Here is a 27,794-nt window from a genome sequence, read left to right as displayed (position 1 = left end):
TCAGACCTGCATGAAGTTCCCGTTTTTTGTGCTGCATAGACTAGTGACAGGGGCCAATGAATCTGTGTGCTTTTATATTGTTTGACTTCTACAGTGATGCTCAACCAGATAAAATCCTTTCCAGGCAATCAAATAAATGTGTGCAAATGATCTTGGGTTTGAAATTTTATGTCACAGTCCTATACATGTCTACTCAGATGGAAGTCCCCATTGAGTCTTCTCAGTTAGTAGGTATATAACTGCAACCTTAGCATTTTTATACTCCTTGGTAGTCAGTGGGTTTTGAGGAGTGCACTTCCTGAAGCTAACTTCCCATTAATTTATGCTAAAAGTAGTTTGTGACATTAAATGCCAAAACTGCGTTGAATTTTCAGACCCTTCAGAACACACAACGTTGTCAAACAGAACTATTTTTATTTCTCCTAGGTGTCCTCTTGTAGAAAAGGTTTATGAAATTATTTTTGTTCTGTGTACCAGTGATTTTTGAAAAATCCACTGAGGCTGGGAATGTTTCCCAAGAGCACCTCCTTCTGCATGTGCTACTCCATAGATCTGAACCTATGTGGCCTCCTTTGGAAAAGACTGGGCAGGCAGGCCCCTGCTGTTGGGGTTTCTTTGGAGAAGTGAGAATTCCTTTCAATGTCAAGCCAGGACATTGCTTAGCCTTCCTTTGAAAGGGCAGACTGACTTCTTGAGCCTCAGCATTCTGTTGTAGGCATGCCCTGCTGAGCACATTGATGCTGTAGTTAGCATTTTTCTCTCCAAATATTGTAAATCATTTCTAATGGAAGGAGATAGATGTTTTCATTGCAAAGGCTCTTTGCCTAGCCCGTGAAAGAGAATTTTTTTTTTTACTTACATGTCTAGGTAACGTGTTAAGCCATATAGGCTTAGTAATTAAAGTACTTTTTTGTAGCTTCCTTTAAGTTAGCTTTAACAAAGCATGCGAAAGAAAGAAAGAAAGAAAGAAAGAAAGAAAGAAAGAAAGAAAGAAAGTAAGAAAGAAAGTGTGTGTTACCCTTCTTCTTTGCCACCAAATTTGTAGTTAATGGTGGGAAAAGGGGGGGGGGGAAATGTATGACTCGAAAGCAAGGTGATGTGAAGGAAAACCCCGTCCCTGCATGTTGGGAACAATTAAAATGCAATCCTTAAGAGCTTGCTAAGCTAAATGTTGGGAAAGAGGGGGGCAGGTTTGGAAAGCAATAGTTGAAAGTCTCACTGTCCCAGGCAAGTTAAATTCTGTATATTCATCGGAGAGGGTTATACAAAGCATGGCCATGAAAGCATCCACTTCATATTGTGTCCTGTGGAGGATTTTGAAGATCCTTTGAGAATAATGGCAAGGGAAATCACTTAAAATTACTCATCTTTCTTTGTGGAGTACAACCTGGCGTGGTAGGAAAGGGAGGGGGAAACTGTTGATTATTTGCTAGGGGGAGGGGACAGAGAGGGAGACATGCACGCATGAATGAATGAATGCTGAAGCAGAAATCTCCATCTTGCTTCCATGCAAACATGAACAAAGATTGGCTCCCCCCCCCCCCCCGCGCTCTCTATGTTGTAACTGGCTGTTGCAGACACCCGCATTATGTTTCAGAAGGAAGCTTTCAGGTTCAAGGACTGTTAATGGTTTCTAATCGCTAGGACGTTCCCTGCAACTCTGAGCTTGCTCTTAAAGAAGAAACAAAAGGGGTGGAGGGGTGGAAGCAGGAGGCAAAAAGTTAGTAAGGGTTGCAAGGACTGTTGGGGAAGCTCTGGAAATTAGTTTCTTGCATTGTACCCTTGCTTTCTATGGGATCCAAACTGCAGGAACACAGCAGGCTTTTCTGAAATGGTGGTGTTTATCAATACAAAGCTCAAATCGTTAATCAAATTTTTCAAGAAAAAGAGTAAGTAAACGTGGCTTTTAAATCTGTTTAGCTATTTTGCAGAAAAGCTAAATCATGTTGCACAAATTTTAAGTAATGTGCTTTAATTTATTGAATTGCATATCATTTTTTCTTTGCCATACTTTGGAGGGTGTAGAAGCAGTTTCTTTAAAGGAAACTGCTGAGCACCTGCACTTTTTGTTGTTGTAAACTTTTGAATCCCGAGTCTGCTAATTTTCTTTGGTCTTCCTGAGAAAAGTAGGGGCCCCTTTCATGCAATAAAATAATTGCAGAGCTTAAAGCTTTTGTTTAGGTAACTTGATGCAGGTAGTAGATTTGTGTGCTGTAATGTTTATCCAGCTAAAATCTTGTTGAGCCCTCAGCTCCACCAACTATTGTGGACATTCAGAGCCAGCTACAGGCAGAAACCTCTGTCTGGATCCTTTGCTTTATTGCACTGGCGCAAACTTGCAACAAAACACTTTTTCTACTAACACCCAGAATGATTATTGGAACAGTTTTGAACAGCAAGCTGATCTTTCTTTAAGTTGCTACCAGTCTGCATGCGTATTTTCTGTTAACAACGATACTCTTCCTCTTGCCCAAAACAAAATTTGTGGTTAAGAGCCTAGAGTCCTAGATACTTATTTTTTTTTGGGGGGGGGGGTGTCAAGATAATTCTGCATGTAGCATCTGTCACCTTCCCTGTAAGTTATTTTATCCCTGGCAGTAGTTTAATGCAGCTTTAATTTTTTTCTGGAAGGCTGAAAACGATTGCATTTTCTGTTCATTATCTTTAGACTTTGACCTCTGATTAGGAAGGACAGCAAAGACAGTCCTGTATCATGTCAGCATTATCTACCTTGCCGCATGAAATGTTCCTGATCATTTTCAGTGTAATGAATGTAGGTGCCCATAAGAGTTCCTCAAGCGCATCCTGCTGAGGATGTGCTTGATGAGCTCCAAGGGCAACAATGTCATGTTCAAGCTCTCCACAAAGGAGGGACTTGTACTTAGATATAGCATGTATATAGCAGGCATAAATAATACATAAGAACTAGTCCATACAGTTGGCTCACTGTGGCAAAAGGCAATGATTTCCCCCCATTATAAAATGTTTTTATATTTACCTGTATACTTCTTTAGCATACAGAACTCTTAATGTGTAGGAGCATGTTCTGTAACCATTGTGTGCAATAGCAGGAGACATTGACTCAGTCTCGCAAGTGCCTCTCATCTGGAGTCATCCTACATGTGGTTAAGTCCCCCTTACCTGATATCTAAATGTTGAGGGCATTGCTGGTTTTTTTGTGCAGTTTGGACTTTGCAGAGGTAGTGCTGTTTTAACAAGGCAAATAATAAAGTTGAAAAATCTCTTAATTCAGGGCAATAAAGGGATATGGTCTCAGTAATGAGCAACTAAGAGGCAAAGAAAATCAGGCAGGGCAGTGAGGTAGTGACTATGGTCTTGGGTAAGTTCACATAAACTTAACAAGTGCTTGGGGCGGGGGCGTGGAAGCACAGATGTAAGGTTTGTGCTTGGGAGAGCTAAGAGCAAAGAGAGCATCATGTGGGCTGAAGGCCAAATACTACCTAGGGGATAATACAGATCTCCCGTCCTTGACACACATCACTTTCCTTTATGGCCACCACAGAAAAAGGCAAAATGCTACTAAAAATTGACCATGGTGATGTAAGCATATGTGTGCTTTAATTTGGCACAAGTATTTCCAGGTATTTCTGTTAGGTTGTATTGGACAATATGAGGGTAGACAGGAAGAACTTCTACAAGAAACCAAAATGTCATCTGAAGGCAGCAAAAATACCACTGTTCCGTTTTTATAGTTTGCTATATAAATATAATAATGCAACATTAGGAATGCAACCCAGGTTACTTACTGCATTTAGATTTAGAAATTGCGGGTGGTATTCCAACTAAGTGGGAGACCTATTTAAATTAATTAACTGGGGCATTTTGAGTACCACACTGCACTTTTCTCAGTGTGGTACTCAAAATGCCCCAGTTAATTAATTTTCTCCTTAAATTACATTATTAGCAGCATCCTTTTCATTTCTCTTCTAAGTCTTTCCTCATACCTTTATCATACAGTTACCCACTATGCACCTTTTTTTTATAAGCAGGCCACAAGTAAGAACCCATTATACAGATAAGAAACAAAACCTATAGTAATGATCTGGAGTGATGTTTCCTATTTCGCCACCTGAGGTGAAACGGGAAAGTGTAACCCTACCCTGCTTCCACCAAAGCATCCTTTCCTTGGGTCATGTGGCAATGGACACAAGATATTCTGAGGTGTGGGCAAGATTGCGCCAGAAGCTGCCACTGCTGCTTCTCCACTGGTGGGCAGGAGAGCCACGCACCTCCTTCCCAGAGCCTGGCACCTTTTAACTTGGTTTGGGAAGGCAGTGCAATGAGTGGAACTGGGCATCAAATTTTGGCCTCCCCCACCCCCATGATACAAGGCAGTGTATGGTCCATGGGTTCCCTGTTGAAGTACTCTTGTGACCTACTTGGTATGAAAAGTTGGGCTGCCCTGAACTGAGGTGTCATCGCTATGCTATTGCTATCCAAATTGGATTACTGTTAACAAAGTCTAAATGGGCTTTGGAAATTACAGTGGTACCTCGGGTTAAGAACTTAATTCGTTCCGGAGGTCCGTTCTTAACCTGAAACTGTTCTTAACTTGAAGCACCACTTTAGCTAATGGAGCCTTCTGCTGCTGCTGCGCCATCAGAGCACGATTTTTGTTCTCATCCTGAAGCAAAGTTCTTAACCTGAAGTAAGATTTCTGGGTTAGCGGAGTCTGTAACCTGAAGCGTCTGTAACCTGGGGTACCTGGGGCACTGTATTCAGAAACTTCAGTTGGTGCAAAAAGCAATGATAATACTGATTTATTACTTTACAGATCATTTCATTCCACTTCTCTTTCCTTCTGCACTGGCTTCTAGTTTGTCTCTGAGTACAGTTCAGAGTTCTGGTTCTCATCTACACATCCCTAAATGGATTGGGACCAGGATATCTGAAGGACCACTGTCTTCCATGTGATCCTCCCTCCTATGCATTCAGCATTGGGAGTCCTACTATGTGTCATGTTGAGATCTTTGTATTTTGTAGAGCTTTCAGTATGGTCCAGTGTCTTTTATCCAGTGATACAAGCTTTCAGAGAAAATTAGAAATGGAATTGTTTCTGGAAAACTTTGACGTGCAAATTAAAGTAAGTTGCACCATGATTTTTCCTGATGCTTCAGAGAGTGATCTTAATTTTCATGTTTATTTTTCTTGTATGTGAGAAACAAAGCTAAAAACTTATAAACTGCCTAATAATGAATCTGCAGTTGACACCCATTCGTTGTTACTAATGAACTTACGTAATGTAAAATTTTCTGCAGAAAAATAAAGCACTAAAGTTTCTGCCCATAGCTGAACGAGGAATCAAAGCCTGTTGATGAGCAGGATTATTTGCAATACTTGTAAGGTGCTTTGAAGTCACTTATTCTCCCCCCCCCCAAACAGACAACCTTTGACAAGCGGGGTAGGAGAGCCCACCTGTCAATCACCTCTCATCATTATGACATCAGATGATTGACAGGTGTGTTATCCTACCCATCTGCTAAACATAGGCCATTGGGAGGGGGCTGATATCTGATCCGACAGAGCAATATTCTCCCCCACTCCTGTTGTAGAGCATAACTTCAGGTTAATAGCAGCATTCCTTTCTAATTTGACTCTCTCTTATTTACAGCTGTCTCCAATCTAGATGAAGAGAGCAGATGGACAGTCCATTACACTGCACCCTGGCATCAACAAGAGAATGTGTTTCTACCCACCTCAAGGCCACCCTGTGTAGAGGATCTGCACCGCCAAGCCAAGCTGAACCTGAAGTCGGTACTAAGAGGTAGGAAGCTGACAATAATAACACACCATATCATTACAGATTTTTTTCCTTTAGCAGTAAAACTATGTGCTTGCTTGCGTCTGCCTGCTTTCGCATCCCTGTGACCTCTTGTACTTTTATCAAGGAACTAAACAAGTCAAAGAGGGAAGAAAATATCACACCACTGTTTCAGATGATTATACTCTTCCTGCTGTAAAGTGGTCTCCATAAAACTTATTTATGCAACGTGCAGCTCTAGTTGGTTTCAGCCAGACACAATAATCTGATCACAAGTTCCAACTGTAGCTGAAGAGGAGGCTGGAAAAGAGAGTCTGAAGAGCCATACTAGAAATGAGATTGAACCCATCCTGCGGATTACAAGTTTCAGGACACTCTCTGATATATGGAACATGTGGAATCAAACAAAGCAGTTTAAACATTTGACATTGGAATATTCTCATTTTAGAGTTCAGATGTAAAGTGCTGAACAAATATATTAGGTCAGTAAATATATATTTGTCAGAGTGCATACTGCTTTTGTCCTTTCTTCTCAAAAGTGTCTGAAATATATTAGTAAAAATAACTCAAGCTAGGTTAATCCAATAACTCATAAAAATTGGCAAAGAAGATAGCCACACCATAATAAAGCATCAGTGTAACAATATATATGTTTGTAACTATATTTAACTTTCCATTAGTAACAATTGCATTAGCTTAGGAACCAGGTCCTATATTTGTTTTTAATTGTAATAATGCATTTGATACATATATAAAAGAACCAGTTCCTATATTTTAAAGGTACAGAGTACATACTTCGCAACTTGATATGCGAAAATATTGTGTGAGGAAAAGGAAACAAAAGATTGTTGAGCTCTTATGAAAGCTTTTTTTGTTGCAAACATAATTTTTATTGATTTTAAACCATAACAAACAAAAATAAAAAGATTTACATCTTGTTATCACAAATTTCTTTCTTTAAGACTTCCTTCAGCTTCCCCACAAATCATCCGTGCCCTTATTTGAAAAGTTTACGCAAATCCTAGTTTATATTGACATTATTTTCTCTTTTCTTCCTTTTCTCTTTAGACAATATTCCTACTTTTTCACAGAGCCTTTTTAAACCCAACTAGCGTTATCTGACCTTCACTTATGTTATCCAGATATTCCACAAATTTCCCCCAGTCATCAATGAACCTTTGGTCTTTTATATATCTAATTTTCCCCGTCAATCTGTCCATCTCCGCGTAGTCTAACAATTTTGTTCTCCATTCCTCAACCGTCGGTATGTTCTGTTGTTTCCAATTTTGAGCTATTAGGACTCTTGCGGCCGTTGTTGCATATTGAAAAAATTTACCGTCATTATTCTTTATATCCCTTCCTGCTAGTCCTAACAGGAAAGTCTCCGGTTTTTTTCCAAAGGTGTATCTTAATATACTCTTCATTTCATTATATACGCTTTCCCAAAAACCCTTAACCTTTCTGCATTCCCACCACATGTGGAAGAAGGATCCCTCTTTTTCCCTGCATTTCCAGCATTTGTTACAAGTTTTATACATTTTTGCTAATTTTGCAGGAGTTATATACCATCGGTAAAACATCTTCATGAGGTTCTCCTTTAACGTTATGCAGGCTGTAAATTTAAGGTTTTTTTTCCAAAGTTTCTCCCACTCTTCATAATATATGTTGTGACCGATGTCCCTAGCCCAGTGAATCATCACCGACTTCACTTCCTCGTCTATCAAATTCCACTCTAATAGTTGATTGTACATTTTAGATAGAATTTTATAGTCATTGTTTATTATTTTGGTCTGGAATTTAGAATCTTTATCCGCATATCCTCTCTCTTTAATATCTTGCTTAAACATTTCATTTATTTGGAAGTAGTGTAGCCAATCAAATACTTTTTCTTTAACCTGGTCATACGGTTTCATTTTCCATGTCCCCCCTACTTTAATTAACAGTTGTTCATAGGTTGTTCATAGGTTATCCAATCACCTCTCATTTTACCTTTTTCACACTCATAGCTTCTAATGGGGATAGATCAGAGGGCCTCTAAAGATGTGGGTTTCAAAACCCTTATGGATTTTCCTCTTTTCATGCCATAAATACGCATGCCATCCTACTCTATTGTCAAATCCCTCCAGATCTAGCAGTTCCTTGTTTTCCAATTTTATCCACGTTTTCAACCAGCAAAGGCACGATGCCTCGTAATATAATTTCAAGTCTGGCAGGGCAAATCCCCCCCTTCCTTTAGCTTCTGTTAAGAGTTTAAACTTAATTCTTGGTTTTTTGCCCTGCCAGACATATTTTGAGATCTCTCTTTGCCACTCTTTAAATATCTTGGTGCCCTTAATTATCGGTATATTCTGAAACAAAAATAACATTCTCGGGAGCACATTCATCTTGATTAAGGCTATCCTACCCCAGAATGACAATCTCAACTTCCCCCACCTCTCGAGGTCCTTCCTTATCTCTTTCCATACCAGCTCATAGTTGTTCTTAAATAGATCTATATTTTTCGGGGTTATCCATATTCCTAAGTATTTCACCTTTTTGGCCACCTCTATTTCTGTTTGTTGTTACATTTCCTCGATTGCCTTCGAGTCCATATTCTTCACCATTATTTTAGTCTTTCTTTTATTTAATTTGAAGCCAGCCACCTTACCGAATCGTTCAAATTCTTCCAGTATCTCTTTTGTTGAGCTCATCGGATCTTCTGTTGTTATTACTAAGTCGTCTGCGAACGCCTTGACTTTATATTCGTTTTGACCAATTGCAATCCCTTTTATCTTCTTGTTTTGTCTTATTGAATTCAAAAGTATTTCCAATACTATTATAAACAACAACGGGGAAAGTGGGCAACCCTGTCTCGTTCCTTTCGCTATCATTATTTCTTCTGACACCACGTTATTTATAATCAGTTTTGCCTTTTGCTCCGTGTAAATTGCCTTTATTCCATTGAAAAATTCCAGGCCGGCCTCCATGTATTCTAACTGTTTTAGTAAAAAATCCCAAATTATATTATCGAATGCTTTCTCTGCATCCACGAACATCAATATAGCTTGCTTTTCGCTCCTGGCCGACAGATATTCTATAGTGTTTATTATATTTCTAATATTGTCTTTCATTTGCTTGCCAGGCAGAAAGCCCGCTTGATCTCCATGAATATATTCTAACCAAATATTTTTAACTCTACTTGCCAATATTCCTGCAAAGATCTTATAATCAACATTCAATAATGAAATCGGCCTATAGTTTTTGACTTGCAGCAGGTCTGAATCTTGTTTTGGGATTAAAGTAATAAATGCGTCTTTCCATGTATTTCTCTTTCTTTCAGGATGTTATTCATTACTTCTCTTAATGGTGTCGATAATATAGTTTCCATTTCTTTATAGTAGCTTGCCGTGAAACCATCCGGGCCCGGGGCTTTCCCTCTTTTTAATTCTTTTATTGTTAATTTTATTTCTTCTATCTCTATTGGGATGTTCAGTTGCTCTTTTTTCCTCTATCGGTATCTTCTGCACCTGCTTATCCTTCAAAAATGTTTCTATTTTCCTCTGGTTGTTTCTCTCTCTGTTTTTATATAATCCTCTATAATAGTCTAGAAAAGCTTTCCTTATTTCCTTAGGATTAGTTATTTCTTCTCCATCCACTGCAATTTTATTTATTGTACTTTGTTCCTTTCTTTTTTTAGTCTGCCACGCCAGGAGTTTCCCTGACTTATTCGCAAACTTGAACGTTCTTTGTCTTAGTTTTTTGATGTTCCATTCCACTTCTCTGTTTATTAATGTTGCATACTGGGCTTGCAAGACTTTAATGTTTTCTTTTATTCTCCTATTATTAGGCTTTTTGACTAACTTTTCCTCATTGTCCATTATCTGTTTCAGAATGTCTTTTTCCCCTTTTTCCCCTTTTCCCCTTCCTTTATTTTTAATGGCATTCTGCTGGATGAAAAAGCCCCTCATCACTGCCTTGCCTGCATCCCACACCACTTTAGTTTTTGTGCCTTTGTTCATATTATCCTTAAAGAATTCTGTCATCCTTTTCTGCGCTTTTTCTACAATTTCTTGATCATCTAAGAGATAGTCCTTCAGTCTCCATCTAAAGGTACCTTCTTCCTGGCCTTTCAGTTCCATCTTTATTGGATTATGATCAGATATTGTTTTAGCCTGGATCTCTACCCGTATGATTCTTGGTGTTAATTCATTCGAGACCCAGATCTGATCTATTCGGGACAATGACTGATTGGGCTCAGAGTAGTACGTGAATTGCTTTCCCAGTGGATGTCTAAGTCTCCAGGCGTCTATTAGGTTACAATTTTTGACCAATGAGAAAAAGTTCTGGGCAGCTTCCCTTCCTTACCCCCTCCATCTCTAAGTCTGTCCATTTCTAATGAAACCACCCCGTTCATATCCCCCAATATAATCATTTTTTGGTCTACATAATCAGCTAGTTTTTCTTCCAAGCTTTTATAGAACTCAGACTTATTATCATTTGGGGCATATAACCCCACTATAATTAGGTTTTGTCCATGACATTTAATTTGTACCATCATTATCCTTCCTTCTTCATCTTTGAAGATTTGCTGAGCCTCAATTTGTTTTTTAACATAGATGACCACTCCTCTTTTGACTTTGTCAGATGATATGAACTCATTTCCCAGTCTTTTATTTATCAAAATTCTTTTATGTTTTCTTGCTATATGAGTCTCCTGTAAGCAAATAATGTCTACACTTTCTTTTTTCAAGATTTGTTCAATTTTATTCCGTTTTTTCTTCTTGTTTATCCCATTAATATTCCAGCTCCAAATCTTTAACACCATGGTGCTTAAGTTTAACCTAATTTACTTCCCTTTTTATATTTCAGTTGTTTCTTCTTCCTCCTGTTCTTCTTCTTCTCCTCCTCGTGTCCCTTCTGTTTCCTCCTCTGTCTCTTCCTCTACACCTCCTGCTGCCTCTCCTATTTTATCTTCCTCTTTTTCTAGTCTCAGTTCTTTATATTTTCTTAGGAATTTATTAGTTTCTTCTGGACTTGTCAATCTATGCCTCTTACTTATGAAAGCTACTGTGATTCAAAATTAAGAATTCAGCAGGAAAAAGCCAGTCATTTACAACTGTAATCCAGGGAATTTTACAATGCAATCCTATGCATGTTTACTTGGAAGCAAATCCCACTATATTCAGTGGGGCTGACTCTGGGTAAGTATACAATGGATTGTAGCCTCTTATTTTGTTCAAACTCTATTTACTCTACAGAAAGTTTACTTTTTACCACTCACAATTAGCTATTATTTTTCTAAGTTTGCAAATCAGTAGCTAAGAAGATAAAATAACATGTTAACAGAATTAGAGTTGTGGGAAATGAAGCTTGGTGTGGAAAAATATATACCTGTCTAGGTGTGTATCTAGGTGGCATAAGAGTCAGTGGATTGTAGTCTGTGAACAAAAACATACACAAACATTTAATTTAATTCTCTCTTGTTACTATTTGTACATTTTTGTTCTCATTTGTTCTCAGAAAACACTGTAGGGAGGTGTAGAGGTACAGGCTATAAAGGACATGTTTAATAGCAAGAGATATGTTCAGTCTGCTTCAAGAATTGAAGTTGAGCCACTCCCTGGCAGATTGTTTTGGCAGAGATCTATATTATCTGTAATATAAATCTCTTTGTACTGACATGATTTAGAAAAATGCACTGTCAGAATTGGGGGATAAGAGTTTCAACACAGCCTGAAGAGTCCCACAGCTTCAGGAGATGTAAATTGGTTGGAAGTACTATTGAGAACATATCACTGAGGCCACAGAACAGCAAGGATATGGAAAGAAACTAATGATGAAAAGAATTATGAACTCACAGTTCATTCTCCATAGAATTTTGCTCCAGTTATATCTAGCTGCACCAAAGCAAGTCATGAGTGTTGGGTTTCACAGTCCCTGGACTTTAATCTAGAGTGAACTAATTCAGCTTGCATCCCACTTACTCAGGAACAAAAAATATGTTAAAAGTATGATTGCATTTAACCTGATTTGGGTTTTTTTTTTTATTTTAAATCATACGTTTTTGGGTGATATGGAGGTATGTTCAATTGGGCCACATAGAGGGGGAGAGGTTGCCAATGACAGCTTCCTTCTGAGGCAAGATGGCTAATCAATAACCATAGAAACAATGTAAAATACAGTGGTACCTCGGGTTATATACGCTTCAGGTGACATACGCTTCAGGTTACAGACTCAGCTAACCCAGAAAAAGTGCTTCAGGTTAAGAACTTTGCTTCAGGATGAGAACAGAAATCGTGCTCTGATGGCGCGGCAGCAGCAGGAGGCTCCATTAGCTAAAGTGGTGCTTCAGGTTAAGAACAGTTTCAGGTTAAGTACGGACCTCTGGAACAAATTAAGTACTTAACCCGAGGTACCACTGTACAAGATAATAGCTAGCTTTTATGCTTGTTCCTGCTTGCATAAGGTTTTAATTTTAACCTTGCTGCAATTTCCCATTTAATAAAAATGCACCAGAGGTCGGTTTCAGACCTATATATGTAAAATTTGCAGGCTCTTTTGTTTTCAGTAAATATTGATTCTCCATCATCAGTGCATTCATATATACCATTGCTTTTGTTGCTGCAGGGCCCCAGTATCTGTGGTGATTCATTAGTTATCCCAGCTTATTGGCGCATTGGTTTTGTAGACTAAGGTTGGAGATGTGTTTCTATACTGTCCTGGTTCCAGACATAGCTTAGGAAGCAATGCTTTAAGTGTTTGAATTAAATCCCAGAAGACATCTGGTTAACATGTAAAATAAACAAATTAAAAGATAAATCAGCAGACCTTCCTACATGCTTCCCTAATCTTATACAGAGAATAACATGTTATTGCTCAGGCTTTGTTTTTCCTATGATTCATTGGATCAATATGTTGATGAGAAATATGGGTCATCCCTCGCTGGTGCTTAATTTCTGCTGAGAAGATTACTTGTTTTATGTATTAATCATATGTTCAATTAATGGCCTGTTAAGCAAAAGGGAACCATTTAATATAAGTAACAGTTTTAGCCCTGGATTTATGTTGATGCTGAGATGTGAAATTTATATCAATTTAGAATAATGAAATAAAAGATAGGCAAGAGGCAGAATGGTTAAGCTAGGCTGCCTTGTTTCCAAGGGAGAAAATAAAATCAAGACTGTTTGCTAGCGCTGGTAGCTATACCCATGTATTCTTTATGGCTTTTAACTATTTGAAGCCATTCACAGTTCATACGCACTTGGCTTTGGAAAATGTCTGTCTTTCAAATGCTCTTCTGAAGAATTGCGAGGAGTCCTATGCAATGAAAATCTTAAAGAATATATTTATACATAATAGTTGCTGGTTCCATGCTGAGAAATGGAATCTATTGAACTATAGTTGTGCATTTAGTCCAAAAGCATTCTGCTGGCTGTGAAGTACGTAAGAAAAAAAAATTAACTAGATTCAATAGTTGTGACCTGCACAGTATTAGAAACTGAGATTTGAAAACTAGGAGCTAAATGGCACCTTGAACCGAAGTTATGGGCGCAATAATGGAATGTCTAGGCACACTTTTTTTTATAACAAGAATCCAAAGCTGAAAATGAATGAACTGCAGCTAAAATATTATGCTCATTTTTCACCTTTTTAACCTTTTGTTAATGGGTTCTAGAGCCATGGGACCACCATAGAAAAGGTCTCCTGTGTCATTCCTGGCAAACTCACTGCCCTAAGTTGGCCTTGGTTGCTAAAATTAACTTGTGAACCAGATAATATGGATACAGGTGGCCCTTCAAAAACTGTTTAGTTTATAAAATTAACATTTTGAATTGGGCTCAAGAGGGCACTGGCAATCGGTGGAACTGGTATAATAATGGTGTTACATGGTCCAAATGACATGCCCTTGTCAGGACTCTGACAGTTGCATTTGGAACCAGATGAAGTTTCAAAGTCATCTTCAAAGGCAGCCCCACATAGAGCCACATGGAGGTTTCTTCAGAAAAGACGTCCGTTAATGTACCAGACAAAGCTGAGAAAATGTGTTCTGGCCCTCATGTGGCGTTCAAGAGAGCGGGACTGGTCTTTAAAATGGAGTGCCACTCACCTAGGACTAGCTGTAAACTGTCGTGTACAGGATATAACCTCCCAGTTCATAGTGTCTCCAGTTTGCTTTGCTGTAACCCCTGCTTGTTCACAGTCATCCGCTTCTGCATAATTATAGTATGGAAAATTTCCTAAGTGGAAGTGTCTGTGCTCTGTATTCTCTCACCTCACATGATAATAGTTGCTTACAAAAGTAAATGCTTGGAGAGAATGGCTGGGAGTCTCAAGTAAGCAGAGCAGTATTGCACAAACTAGTTATACATGAAAAGAGCATCTGTGGTCTGAAATGATCTTTGAGGAAAACCTCAGTAAGATGTTGGACCCTACTGGTAGAATGGGATAAGCTGCTAGTTGTAGCAGCTGCTACCTCTTACTTCTGTCAGGAGAAAAGGCACGGTTTTGTTTAGTCTTGTATGCAGTGCATTTCTAGCTCCTGTCTACTCTTCCTTTTCCTACAAAGAATATTTAGAATGTGTTGGTTTAAATGTGCACACATTTGTTTTGTTTCAACAGCACAGCTGCTGTGTGATTTTCATCCCTTGTTCAGCGTCGTAGACAAGCTGATTGAATGCTTAAAATAAAAAAAATCCAAAGATTAGAGAAGAGAAGGAACACCTTGGAAATCCAAGTTGAAAGTATAATACATTACCATATTTAAGCACATCCTTTATCTTATTCTCTCACCATTCTCTAAAGGAGAAAATTCAAGGAAAGTAGTTGAAAAGATGCTATCAGCATGACTCAGGGAACCCAACAGGCTTTCCAGTGGCATGAAGCTGAAACAGGCATTACAAATGATATTTGTTAACAGGCTGTCACTGGGGAGCGCTCAATGTGATTATCTCCATTTGTCTTGGGCTAATTTGGATTTCTACGGGGATGTAATCTTAGTACACTTGTGGATGATAAATCGCGATTGCTTCAGTCATGCCTGCTTATCTCTACATTTTGCAAGCTGAAAGACAGAAAAGAAAGGCCTGTGCCTGACCCTTTTGCTGTTAACCGAAATAGATTTTTGAAAAGAAAATACCCACAAAACTATTTATGGCTTTCTGTCCAAGTCATTTCATAGAATCACAGAACTGTAGAGTTGGAAGGGATCCCGAGGGTCATATATGCTGCTATGCTTGCATCCTGCTATGCAAGAATCTCAACTAAAGCATCCATGACAGAAGACCACCCAACCCCTACTTAAAAATATCCAATGAAGGAGAGTCCACCACCTTCCGAGGGATTCTGTTTTGCTGCCAGCTCTTACTGTCAGAAAGCTCTTTCTGATATTTAGTCAGAATTTCCTTTCTTGTAACTTGAATCTGTTGGTTCAAGTCCTACCCTCCAGAACAGGAGAAGACAAACTTGCCCCATCTTCCATGTGACAGCCCTTTAGATATTTGAAGAAGGCCATCATATCTCCTCTCAGTCTCCTCTTTTCCAGGCTAAACATATCCAACTCTCTCAACCTTTCCTCATAAGGTTTGGGTTCTAGACCCTTGATCATCATGTTTGGACTTATCAATATCCTTCTTAAATTGTTCTGAGCAGGACCAACCTAACAATTCTGTTGCAGATAATTCTAGAGGAGCGTCTTCCGGTGTGATGTGATTTGAAAAAGGAATCTGCCATTGGCTGCCACTTTCTCTTCAGTTGAATACATTTGGGCCAAAAAGGTGGCCAGTGTGTAAGCAGTAGCTTTCATTGGAATCTATTGAATAATGCTTGACAGTTTTAGTCTCAGATGGACAGCACTCTGTGATAAGCCTGTGCGGGAGGCCCCTTCTATGTTTGAACAGAGATGAAGAGATGTTACATCTGAAAGATTGTGATAGTGGTACAAAGAGCTATTTTGGAAACAGCAGGAACTCTGATAACCAAAATGGTGAATTTCTTCTTAGCCATGTGGCAGAGTCCTGGCTGCATGCTTGGTTCTCACATGTACATCAAAGTCAGTTAGTTTGCAGAACTGATATATATAGTTGAGTTATGCCATTTGCATGTAAACTGTTCTGTGGACAAACTAATTTCCTGTTGCCTTTGGGAATGTAATGATGGAAGAAGAATAAGCATCTCTTAAAAACCTACTTGCCTACTCAAGCTTTCCTGAACTCTTGACTCTAATGGTTTTGTTTGTATTCTCCTCTGTTTTGTTTCATTTTTTAAAAAGGGTTTTTCCCCAGTAAATTTTATTAAATGTTGTTGCATTTTTATTGTTTTTATGTAAACCTCTTAGGCACACACACACACACACACACACACACAGAGAGAGAGAGAGAGAGAGAGAGAGAGAGAGAGAGAGAGAGACAGACAAAATTGGCAAAATCAGCTAAATTCCGTTAAACCAAACATATTTCAGTTAATCTGCTCTGGCAGTACATCTGTTGGAATTCCTGACTCAGTAAAAAAAAGTAAAAGGGTTTCCATTTCCAAAACTACACTGAACTGTATTATTGATAAAGTTCATGAACCTGCTTTATAGTCCATGCTGGCTGTTTTTCAGCAACAGTCCAAAAGCTGCCGTGGTGTTTCTCTCTAGCATCTTTTTAAAACTAAGCTTGACATGGAACAGTCCTTGTGATAACTCCTTTTTGCAGATGATATAAGGGGTTTTTATCTGCAGAAATGGGTCTTGTTCCAAGTCAGATGCCTTCTTGTGTGGCTCAATGGCTGATGCTTGCCTTATTTAGACTGTGATACAAAAATAGAACCTTCATCAGGATCTAAGTGAGAATTGTGTTTTAAAGTCCTGTTATGATACAGATAGCTGCAGAATCTAGTTGTGTTGCCAGCTGGTCTATTCTTCCATAGTATGCATTGTTGATAGATTCTAAATGTCACTTTCAAATGTCATAATTAATTTCCAACCCGTCATATGGATCAGTAGGATACAATGCGGTCAAGATGCTTGTAGCTAGGCAGATTCTATGCAACAACAGTCCCATTAGGAACAGAACACAAGCTGCTGGCAGGTCATATCAATTCAAATGATAAAACATAGAAGAATTTAAATATATTTCAGCAGAGTACTGATAGGTGTAGACTTTGACAGATGAGAGGTTATGAAGGTACTTGTTCTTTCCTCACCACCACCATACCCTCAGCTGCTGGCTCTAGCTAGGTTTAAAGTCAAGAGAGGCAGGTTGTCAAGGTAAACGGTGTCACATCAGTCATACAACTGCATATGTGCACTTTTTCTCTCCTTCAGGCAATATGTGAGACCATCATCTTTTGGTGGGCATCTTGGAACATGAAATAAGGTGTGAAGTGAGTTTTCTGAGCTGTTCCATTGTGTCCCCAGGTGGTATTTGAAGGTTGAGCAAGAGCCAGTATTTGCTTCTTTCTACCTGAAAGACACGGGTGGCGCTGTGGTCCAAACCACTGAGCCTAGGGCTTGCTGATCAGAAGGTCGGCGGTTTGAATCCCTGTGATGGGGCGAGCTCCCGTTGTTCGGTCCTCGCTCCTACCCACCTAGCAGTTCAAAAGCACAGCAAAGTTCAAGTAGATAAATAGGTACCGCTCTGGCAGGAAGGTAAACGGCGTTTCCGTGTGCTACTCTGGTTTGCCAGAAGTGACTTAGTCATGCTGGCCGCATGACCCAGAAGCTGTGTGCCGGCTCCCTCGGCCAGTAAAGCGAGATGAACGCCGCAACCCCAGAGTCTTATTTCATGTAGACTTGGGCCCCCGGGTCTTGTTAGCAATGTCCCTGGTGAGCAAAACAAGCTTTGAAATTCCACTGAGATCCTGTGCTAGAATGACTGGTGTATGAAAGATAGCCACCTCAGCTTCCAATTTCTTTCTCCTGAGTCTCATGAACAGTTAGGCCAAGAAGTCAACCTGAATTTAGCGAAGCTGATCATTTCAGGCATACAAATGCTTGCCAGTAGGTTTTCATTTTTTACCTACTTCCGGACATCTGCCAGAACAATGACAGCTCCTATATGCTGTTCTACCTTTTTCTTTTTTTCTAGTCTGGATGCTGCCTCCCCATCCGGCTGCTTGGAATCAGTTCCATACAGATCCATCTGCTTTGCTTATCAGTGTGCCAGCAGAAATTACTAAGTGCCAGCTGGCTTTTTAGTTCTGGACTTACACCAGTCTGGAATTCTAGTGAAATTGTTTCTTTATTGAGATAAAGGGGAAGAAATGTGATTTGTGGTTTTCAGAGAAAAAAAATAGTAAACTGCAAGTACAATGTAGAAATGAAATATTCAGACCATGGACATTTCTGCAGCCTTTACACATATAAAATTCTTGCAGCCTTTACACACATATAAAATTCTTGAAGGAACTGAATCTGTGCAAATGTCAGAAATGAAATACAGGATCAGCTGAAACATTGGTCTGATTCCATTAGTAATTCTGTCAATTAATACTAAAAGCAGATACTGTAGGAACATCCCCATGGGGTGGTTCCAGAGGTATTGAATAATTCTATGTATTTTTAAAGCACTGTATAGGATCATAGAATTGTAGAGGGGACCCCAAGGATCATCTAGTCCAGCTCCCTGCAATGCAACATGCACCCCCTTCCCATGTAATTGAAATCATACCAGACCCTGCTTAGCTTTGCAAATGTGCTAGCGGGTTGTTGTTTTTTTGCTGCACCACAAAGAGGACTGTAATCAAGGATGTTAATTCTCTGTTAAGTAAAAACTGTATATAAGTTTCCGCCCTCAAAGTTAAGCCATACACAGTATTTATCTGACTCCTGTACAGTATCCAAATGGTCTATCTCTGCTAATCATGGAAAAAAGCAAGGCAGGTCACAGCCTTTGGCAATTGCATGTCCTTCTTGACTATTAAAACTTATCAGCATGGCACTAACTTGAAGGTGTATCTTTTCAGCTGTAAATACTAGAAAGTAACTGGATGCTAAGACTTCTGAGTAGGGTTGGGCACCTAGTGATTCGTGTTCAATGTGATTGTCTGTATATACGTGTGTGAGAGACACATACCATATTTTTTGCTCCATAAGACGCACCAGACCATAGGGCGCACCTAGTTTTGGGAGGAGGAAAACAAGAAAAAATTATTCTGAATCCCAGAAGCCAGAACAGCAAGAGGGATCTGGCTTCTGGGATAGCCGCGCCAAGCCTCTTCAGGGCAGCAGGCTAAGGCAGACGCCCGGACAGGCACATCACTGAAGGGGTGCTGCGCAGTTCTCCCTCTCTGCGCAGTGCCTCTCCTTCGCACATCCTGTCCCCACCCCCACAAAGCTTCTCTCATTCCTGCCCATGCATGTAATGCTAAATCATGGTTTAGTGTTACATGTGAATTAGGCCATAGTGTAGCCCTGGATTTTTAATAGGAGAACCATATAAGGAAGCACTTTATAAAGGTTTGTAATTCATACTACTACTTCATATATATTGAGTGTTGGTATGTTAAACCAGAAAGTCACATATAAGACCTTTCCCAACACCTCTTAGAATTTGACAAACAACATAGGAAGGAATAAGTAGCTTCAGATATCGAACTGACAGAAAACTGGCAGTGATCCCTAGGGCTGCAAGGGAAAATTGTAAATCCTTCCCATTTTGATTATCTTTCATCCCCCCACCCTGTCTTGGCCTGCCTTTCCAAAAACTACCCAGTTCTTTAATAAGCAGCCTCCTCCTTCGGGGTAGGGGAGGGTGAGCAACACACTAGAGATAGTACAGTCATACCTTGTGTTGAGTTAGGTTCATGTTGCGTCTTTTTGGCTTGCAAACATGGCAAGAAGTGCTCTGTGCGCTGCATGCATGTGCAGAAGCGCTCTATCACACTCTGCGCTTGCACAGAAGCGCTGCTCTAGTTGTGGACTTTTCAGGGTGCAAACGGCACCCCAGAACAGATTGTGTCCGCAACTAGAGGTACCACTGTATTCAACTAAATTTTACTCAGAGTAACCCCACTGAAATTAATGGCCCTAGCCATAGTGATGTTTTAAGTTTGATAGGTCTACTCTGAGTAGCACTTAGTTGAATACTGTGTTAGGCTTGTCAAAATGTTATTCTTTGAGTTACTCTTGGAAACCTAAATAATATCTCAATGATCTTTATGCTACAGAAAGGTCCTGTCTGTTTTGTTTTTGCCCTGCTTTGTCTTTGTTTTGCTTTTAATGGTGCCAACATGCAGATTTTTAAAGGCAACAACTTCTAAGCCCTGCAATAGAGAGGCTTGATTGAAAAGGAATCCTGTAATCTGCTGCATAACACAAAAACTTCAGGACTTTAAGTGTGTGTGTGTGTGTGTGTGTGTGTGTGTGTGTGTGTAGGAGCCCTTGAACCAGTGCAGCTAAGGTGTGCCAAACCCAATGTTGCATAGGTGTAGCACCACATACCTGCTTTGCAGACACCCACAACCAGCAGTGATGTAACATGGTCTGATCTGTGCAGTCACATTCACAGGGCCGGATCATGTGTCTTTTCTAATTTTCCCACATACATGATTGCTACAACTCACAAGGCACAAAACAGGGTGAGCTCCCGCTGTTCGGTCCCAGCTCTTGCCCGCCTAGCAATTCAAAAGCACAGCAAAGTGCAAGTAGATAAATAGGTACCGCTCCGGTGGGAAGGTAAACAGCGTTTCCGTGCGCTGCTCTGGTTCACCAGAAGTGACTTAGTCATGCTGGCCACAGGACCTGGCTCCCTCAGCCAGTAAAGCGAGATGAGCGCAGCAACTCCAGAGTTGGCCACAACTGGACCTAATGGTCAGGGGTCCCTTTACCTTTATCTTTATACTTAACTAGTATACAGATAATAAATGTAATATATCAAGTGTTTTGTATGGGCTAGTGAATTTTCTCAGTTAGCCTGAATTTAGACAAGCAGAAATCATACCTTAAGAAAGTATGACTTTTAATAGCTACCTTTTTACTTTTGTTAGGTGGCCATACAGCCTCTGGCATCCTTTGTTATAATAATCGTAATCTTGTAAAAGATTCTTTCTGCTAGGATATTCTGTATCACTTTCTATATTCTGTCTTTATTTAACAAAAGATTACTTTGAAGTCTAGAAACCTGCTGACTTTTTTGCAAGAACGTCTCAAGTTTTCTGTATCGTTTTAAGAGATAAGTAACCATGTAACATGATTTCAGGAGATGAGAAAACAAAAACCTGGTTATCTGCCATAATCTTGCACTTCTGAATTTAATCATGAAGTTTGGCATTATACTCTATTCAGAGCACTGCAATTAAAAATTCTCTCTGTTACATGGAATTCAATTCCTGATCTCAACAAAAAAAGAGCTTTCTGTTTGTAGAAATAGACGTATAGCATATTTTAATTTGCTTTTCTTCACCAGCGATTTCTTGCTTTTGGGGAAAGCTATGGAACTAGGTAATAGAGTTGCTGAATAAATTTAATTACAGAAATATTGGGTCTGAGTTTGCTAGATTTCAGGTTCTTGTAAGAGCAAAACTTTCTGGAAAGCCAAAGGATATATCTGTTTCCAGGATATACTTCTATTCAGCCACTTCTTACAGAAAATTTATTTTGAAATATAATATTGATCTTCTTATATGGTAGTTGTGTGCTTTTGTAGAGGAAATATCAAAATGTGCATTCCATTAATTTCTTAATGCCAAAATAGGTTTCTAAGCAGGTTATGATGTATAAAAATCAATTAAACATTAAAATATCAGCATCCATTACTAAAATGCACAAAGTAACAATTTTGTTAAAACAACACAGCAATTAAGGGAGGAGAGTAAGATCAAGAGTATATTCTGAGTTATTTCCTCATAGGATTCCTTTACATGCCCCTGATCATCTTTATTCTTCTTTGGACTTGTTCCAATTAGTTGATACCTTTCTGCAAGTGTGAATGGAAGAACTGGCTCATACTGCTGGATGTGTAATTCAGATTAAATATTATGAATTAAAACAAGAAAAAAAATATTTGATTCACAAGGGTTTGGTTTTTCTTATAAAAGAAGTGCACCTGTTATGGAAGTGTTTTTTTTTTTTTTAATATATAAAAACCTTTCTTAAACTATTCAGAATATGTGTATGTATGAATCATGGTAGCATCATGATATGATCTGTATTTTACAGATAAAATTTAATTTCTTGAAAATTGATGCTTAATATATTTTCCACTCTGTGCTCATGACAGATTTTCTGGAAAGGTAAAAGTAACAGTTGGACTAGGCAGCTTAGCATGTTCATCCACATCTTGAAGATTTCATTTTTCCCTTATGTTCCAGCGTCTGTTGCTCTTTAGCTGTATTTCATTGAATATCAATTAAGGAAGAAGACAGGGATTGGGAAACAGCTACAGTAATGATAAGGATTCTTATCTAATTTTAAATTCAGGGCATGTTGTTTGGAAGTTTCATGGAAATAATATTTCAGTTTAATCAGTTTCTCAGCAATTCCTATTTATTCTGAAGAAGGCCGAGGATTGTTATTTTGATAAGTGTTTTGTTCTCCATTGGGGGGAAATGTTAGTTTTCTTCACCCCATGGAAGGAGGTTAGCTTAGTAGTCTTTGCCAAAGCTGCTTAGCAGATGGTGATTGTGTAGTGAGCAACATCCCTACTCAGATTCAAAGCATTTTATGGGGGTCTACCAGACTGGTGAATAAGACCCCTATCGCTAGTGTTCTTCTCTCCCTATATCTCGTGTTTCTAGCAATCTTCCACCCAAATGGTTCAATGGACAGCCATCTGTCAATCTAGACCACAGTTTGTCCATTTCTCTCCTTCAATTTTGACAACTTCTGTTTTGAAATAAGTAAATAAACACGTGCCCTTTAGTATAGCACATTCCCTGTTACCCTGTGTAAAGTAAATATCATTTTACCTTCTAAATTGTTCAAAGAAAAACAGAGTTTGGGTTCGTACTGTGTTTCCTTAAGTCTATTTTTCACAAAGTGATATAAATGTGTCTACTGATGACATGCAATATATTAACGTTTGATGGTTTTGAATCTAGGACTACTTTATAGTCTAGAAACTATAGATAATTACATTTTGGAGTAGAGAGATGCATGGGCAACAATGGAGAGGTCACACTTTAAGACTTAGTCTCCTGGGTTCCAAAATGGCTCAAGACTCTGGGGTATCTACTTCTGCCAAAGAATCAAGATTGAAGCAGAGCAGCAGACTATGACCTTTAATATGTATTATATGCATAATTTATGTATTAAATATGTCCATTAAAATATGCTGGTTTTTATGGTAAAACCCAGAAATGTCTTTGAACTGGAAGGGGCGGGCAGCAATATAAATGTAGGGTTCCAGTCAGCCTAAACAAATGTGGAATTTGGAGCAGAATTTAATATTCAAAGAATGTCAGCATGCATTTTTATATGTAACACGTTTGTTGTTGATTCAGCTGCAAAGGTGGGTTTGAAAGTGTGTGCCCGGTGGAAACTCTGAAGCCAGAGTTAGATTTGAAGATGTTGTCAGGGAGATAAAATACATTCATTCATCCTTAGGACTGGGAAAAAGACAGGATTTATTAAAATAGCAAAACATAACCATAGAATCATAGATCTGTAGAGTTGGAAGGGCCCATGAAGTCATCTATTCCAACATCTTGCACTGTAGAAATCCTTTGCACAACATGAGGCTCAAACCCACAATCTTGAGATACAGTGGTACCTTGCAAGACGAATGCATCGTAAGACGAAAAACTCGCAAGACGAAAGAGTTTTTCGTTTTTTGAGTTGCTTCGTAAGACGAATTTCCCTATGGGCTTGCTTCGCAAGACGAAAACATCTTGCAAGTTTGTTTCCTTTTTCTTTTTCAATGCATTCCTATGGGAATCCGTGCTTTGCAAGACGAAAAATTCGCAAGACGAAAAAACTCGCAGAACGAATTAATTTTGTCTTGCGAGGTACCACTGTACACAGTTTCCTTTTCCACCAATGTAAGCTATCCCAGCAGTTAGTTGATTGATGGGATTTACTTGGCCAAAAGTCCTTTTCTCTTCTTGAAGCAGAATTATGGTCACATTTTTTCTTTTTCTTTTTGGCATAGAATATAAGGCCTGGGTAGCTGGTTGTGTGTTTTGGTCTCACACTACTTTGTGCCAGTTCTCTTGGGAACATTGTCACTTTTTTAGCTGAATGTGTCCCAAACATTGGTGGGTGGATGAAGTTGTATACAAATGAATAAATTTGACACTGGCACAATTTCACCCCTGTGCTTTAGTCTGCATATGTTGGTTTGTTGAGGCCCATTTTCCACCAGGGGCCACATACCTAGTTGGAGGCAGTGTTTTCTGAATGGCAATGGTTCACCAAGGTTTCACATTAGGGATATTCCCAGCTCTACCTGGAGATACATACCATGAATTGATTTTTAGGACCTAGGAATTTGGGAACTTGAGCTATGACCCATTCTGAAAATGGATGGATTGAAAATGGAAAGCAGGATATAGAATACCCTGCTTTAGTTTTCATCACGGCTAACTCAAATTAGAATTCCCACTCCTATGCAGATTTACTCAGAAGGAAGCTTACTGGGTTTGAATGGGTTAATCTCAAATAAGCATACAGATGCAGGGAACAGATGAATACAACTACTGTTCTGGAAAGCAAGCAAAACTAATTGCTTTCTGACTTAAGCTTCTGGCATGAGCTTGCATCCAGTGAGTTTGTTTCGAGACAGTGGAAGATGGGAATGGAACTTCTTTCCCCAAACCATACAATCAGAAAGAAAGTTTTAAAATTTGAATATAATATTGCTCCTTTGAAAGGAGGAGAAAATACTTTAAAAGGCCAGGAGTAGTGCAGCCATAGGAGGTTTTAGGGGTTGCATGAATTGAGTTTGGGTACCACATGTTGCCTGCAAGCTGCCTACCTTGGTATCTAGCAACCAAAACACTAATGTTTATTTTTTATTTTTCTCTCTCCATGGTGTACAGAATGTGACAAGCTGCGAAGGGATGGCTATCGAAGTTCTCAATACTATTCTCAGGGCCCAACTTTCTCATCTTCTTCCAGTGCAATCTGCGGAAGTCACCACGATGACTATGAAGAAATTGAACAAAAGGTGAAGTACCAAGCACCCTAGGAAATAATGTAGTATAATGCACATATAATCAAAAATTAAATCAACATAAAACACAATAGAACTCTGCAAAATATTTAGAAAATAAGGGCCTTTAAAGCTATGCTGTTTTTAAAAACACCACCTATAGTGTGGTTCAACTCAAAGAAGAAAATTGCAATGCAAACATCTCTGGCAGGCAGAAGTACAGATTTTCAAACCGGTTATATTAGTATTTGCTGCTTTCATGAGCAAATAGAAAATAAAGCCATTATCCCTTTGTGAGCAGTAGCTTTGTTTTTTTGTTTTTTAAAGTGTTCAGAGTTCACCTTACATTTTATTTCAGGCATTTTGTTTCAAGCAAGCTTGATGTGTTCAAAGTGGACTTAGTGCAATTAGGTTCTCTGGAAGGAAATAAACATAGCACTATGCAGATGTTTTGTCGGTGCAAGCATTGCAGCTTGCCAGATGGACCGTTCCCCACTCTCTCTCCTTGCCCCATGCGTTATTCTGGGGGTTCTCCTGTCCCTGCACCAATTTCAGGGACCTGAGAGGGAGGAAAACCAGAGTGTGCAGGCGGAAGTCCTTGTGTGAGCTTCCCCTGACAGAACTCATTAGTTGAATCCTTCCCTCTGTTCTAATTGTGCATTTGTTTCTTCATTGTGATTTCTGTATAGTATCCACTTGAGAAATACTTGCCCCTTGTACAGGAATCTGTTATGTGCACTGTGTTTCATAGCTATCAACTCCTTATCCACCATCTTCTTTCCTTTCTCAGGATCAGCTATGAACTCATAGCATATGCATGTGCTCAACCACTGGCCCTGTTCTCATACATGTGTGTACAAGATATAATAATACTTACCTACCTTAAAGGGTTATTGCAAAGATACTGAAATCCTTGAACAGTGAAGACAGCACTGTTTGGATGGGAAGTTGTTGTTGTTTGCACCCTTCTAGCTCATTTAATCTTGAAGTTAAAGGCTGCATAGCGATACTTAAAAAATAAACAAACACAGATGTGATGCATTTTTCAATAGCCTCCTCACTCCACTCCTTCCCTGTTGGTCTTCAACCATGAGTGTGTGCACTTCAATTTCCCACCTGGAGAGGGTGGGATTCATGCATGAAGATCTTGAGATGGTATTATTTACTTTCAAGTAAATATATTTAGAGCTGCATTGGTTTAAATAAATAAAAAAACATTAGCTAGTTTTTGGACTATGATTTTTTAAATATTTATAACAGAAAATAGAGTGCAATGTCCTCAGCAAGTCAGTATTTCTTAATAGTCCTGCAATTTTGTTCCTGTGTAGGAGAAATTATTATATATGTGTTATTTGCACAATCAATAAAATATTAAAACTGACTCAATAAGTGGCATTATAAGGAGATTATAGAACTGCTGAGGGCTAATTTATAGTGAAATACTACCTAATATTATAAGCAAAATGGTATTTTCCTTGAAAACTTCCTTCCCATAAAATTTATCTTAGAGTGATATTCCACTTTTCTTTATTTTGATATGGTATGTACTGGTGGATATCAGTCCTCAGTGAAAGACACAGTGAGATGTACTGTTGGGTGAGGCTGTTGTTATGGTCCCTCTAGAACTAATATTGTGGAGAAGGTGGGAAGCCTGAAGCTGAGGGAGGTTTTGCAGAGAAGTAACTTGGTATCTGAGAATATTTGTTCAAAAAACAGCAGTAATATATTTAGGAGAAGTGTTAGCCTCAAGGGTGGGAGAGGGGAGGTTCCTTCCTTCTCTGTGGCTCCTTCCTGAGATGGTCCCAGAAGGGGGTCTTTCATGGTTCTTGTTGCCCCAGAACTTCAAAGGAAGGGGAAAATGAGCATTTGATGTAAAAGTCTAATGTGCAGTCCCTTTGCAAGTCCGGATCAGGATGCAGATGGTATGAAATACATCTATTTGGGACCCTAGAAATTTTCTGGAAATCAGATCAGATGGTTAATATGATCGACTTCATGCATATTCCTGTAATTTGGTTCATACTGCCCACAGATACTTCTGTGGGGACAGTTTGGGGTGGAGCCATCTTTTTAATGTGATAAATGGCCCTAATTCAAGGCAGCATTTCTGACATCCTGTACTGAAGCATATTTCCCTATTGTGAGTCCACTGAATTGGCTGGTTTTCGTTTTTGTTTTATTATTATTATTTTAAAAACCCTTTGATTAAAACACGACAAACTAGTATGATATTTTCTCTCTCTCTCTTCATCACTTAAGCATGTTTTCCTTGCATGGAAAATTGATGTCTTCAGATAGCAACTTCTCTCTGCTTTCTGAAATTATGTTTATCTTGTTGCTATGTTTACTGTGTCTGTTGTGTCTTTTTATGTGTGTGTGTTTTTCATTCTCTTTTCTTTGCCACTCATTCACTTTCTTTTTTCTCTCACTCAACAGTCTAGTCTGTTAGACTGCCTCCCTCAGTCTTGCCTTAGTGCCTGCTGTTGTTTGATTCCATGGAAGATCAAGGTATCTGGCTCCAAAATGGGATCATCCAGCTGTTATGTATATATACAGCTTGATGTTATTGTGACGCTAGAATATTCTCAAATCTTATTTTTAAATTTTCACCTATTGTTGGTTTCACTTTTTCAAGATAAATCTTGTACTAACATTGTGTGATTCTATCCTTATCTCAGTAATTGTCAATCTAGAACCCTCAGTTTGTATATTTAATGGACTAACTCATTTTTTGCTGCTCATACTTTGTTAATGTTCTCTGTTCTCTGTGAATAGTTACTAACTTTACAAACTGTTATAAATGTTTTTGTAATTTGGATTGTTGTGCTGTTTTACAATAATTTATTCCAAATCAGACAAACTATATATTGATATATATATATATATATATATGAAATGGAAAACAAAACTTCTTAGCATTGAATCCGAGAGTGAATGTGAGTGTCTGTTAGGTTCCTCTTAAC

At 38.9% G+C, this 27,794-nt stretch overlaps 1 protein-coding gene across 13 annotated transcripts in view; it reads left to right on the top strand.

Moving 5' to 3' along the window:
* Nucleotides 1–27,794, top strand: part of NHSL1 (NHS like 1) — a 153,754-nt gene that overhangs the window by 101,788 nt on the left and 24,172 nt on the right. For 6 of the 13 annotated variants that reach the window (XM_083731589.1, XM_083731594.1, XM_083731593.1 and 3 more), the window contains 2 exons: nucleotides 5,633–5,785; nucleotides 24,719–24,846. In XM_083731589.1, coding sequence (XP_083587715.1) covers nucleotides 5,633–5,785; nucleotides 24,719–24,846 — 281 coding nt within the window. Of the gene's footprint in view, nucleotides 1–1,580; nucleotides 1,890–5,632; nucleotides 5,786–24,718; nucleotides 24,847–27,267; nucleotides 27,340–27,794 lie in introns of those variants that run through there. The other 7 variants (XM_083731584.1, XM_083731591.1, XM_083731590.1 and 4 more) reach the window with 4 other exon arrangements.

The sequence above is a fragment of the Podarcis gaigeae genome (genome assembly GCF_964106915.1).
Source record: "Podarcis gaigeae genome assembly, chromosome: 3".
Taxonomy (NCBI): domain Eukaryota; kingdom Metazoa; phylum Chordata; class Lepidosauria; order Squamata; family Lacertidae; genus Podarcis; species Podarcis gaigeae.
The sequence above is the reverse complement of the archived record's forward strand: the minus strand, read 5'-3'. Positions and strand labels throughout refer to the sequence as shown.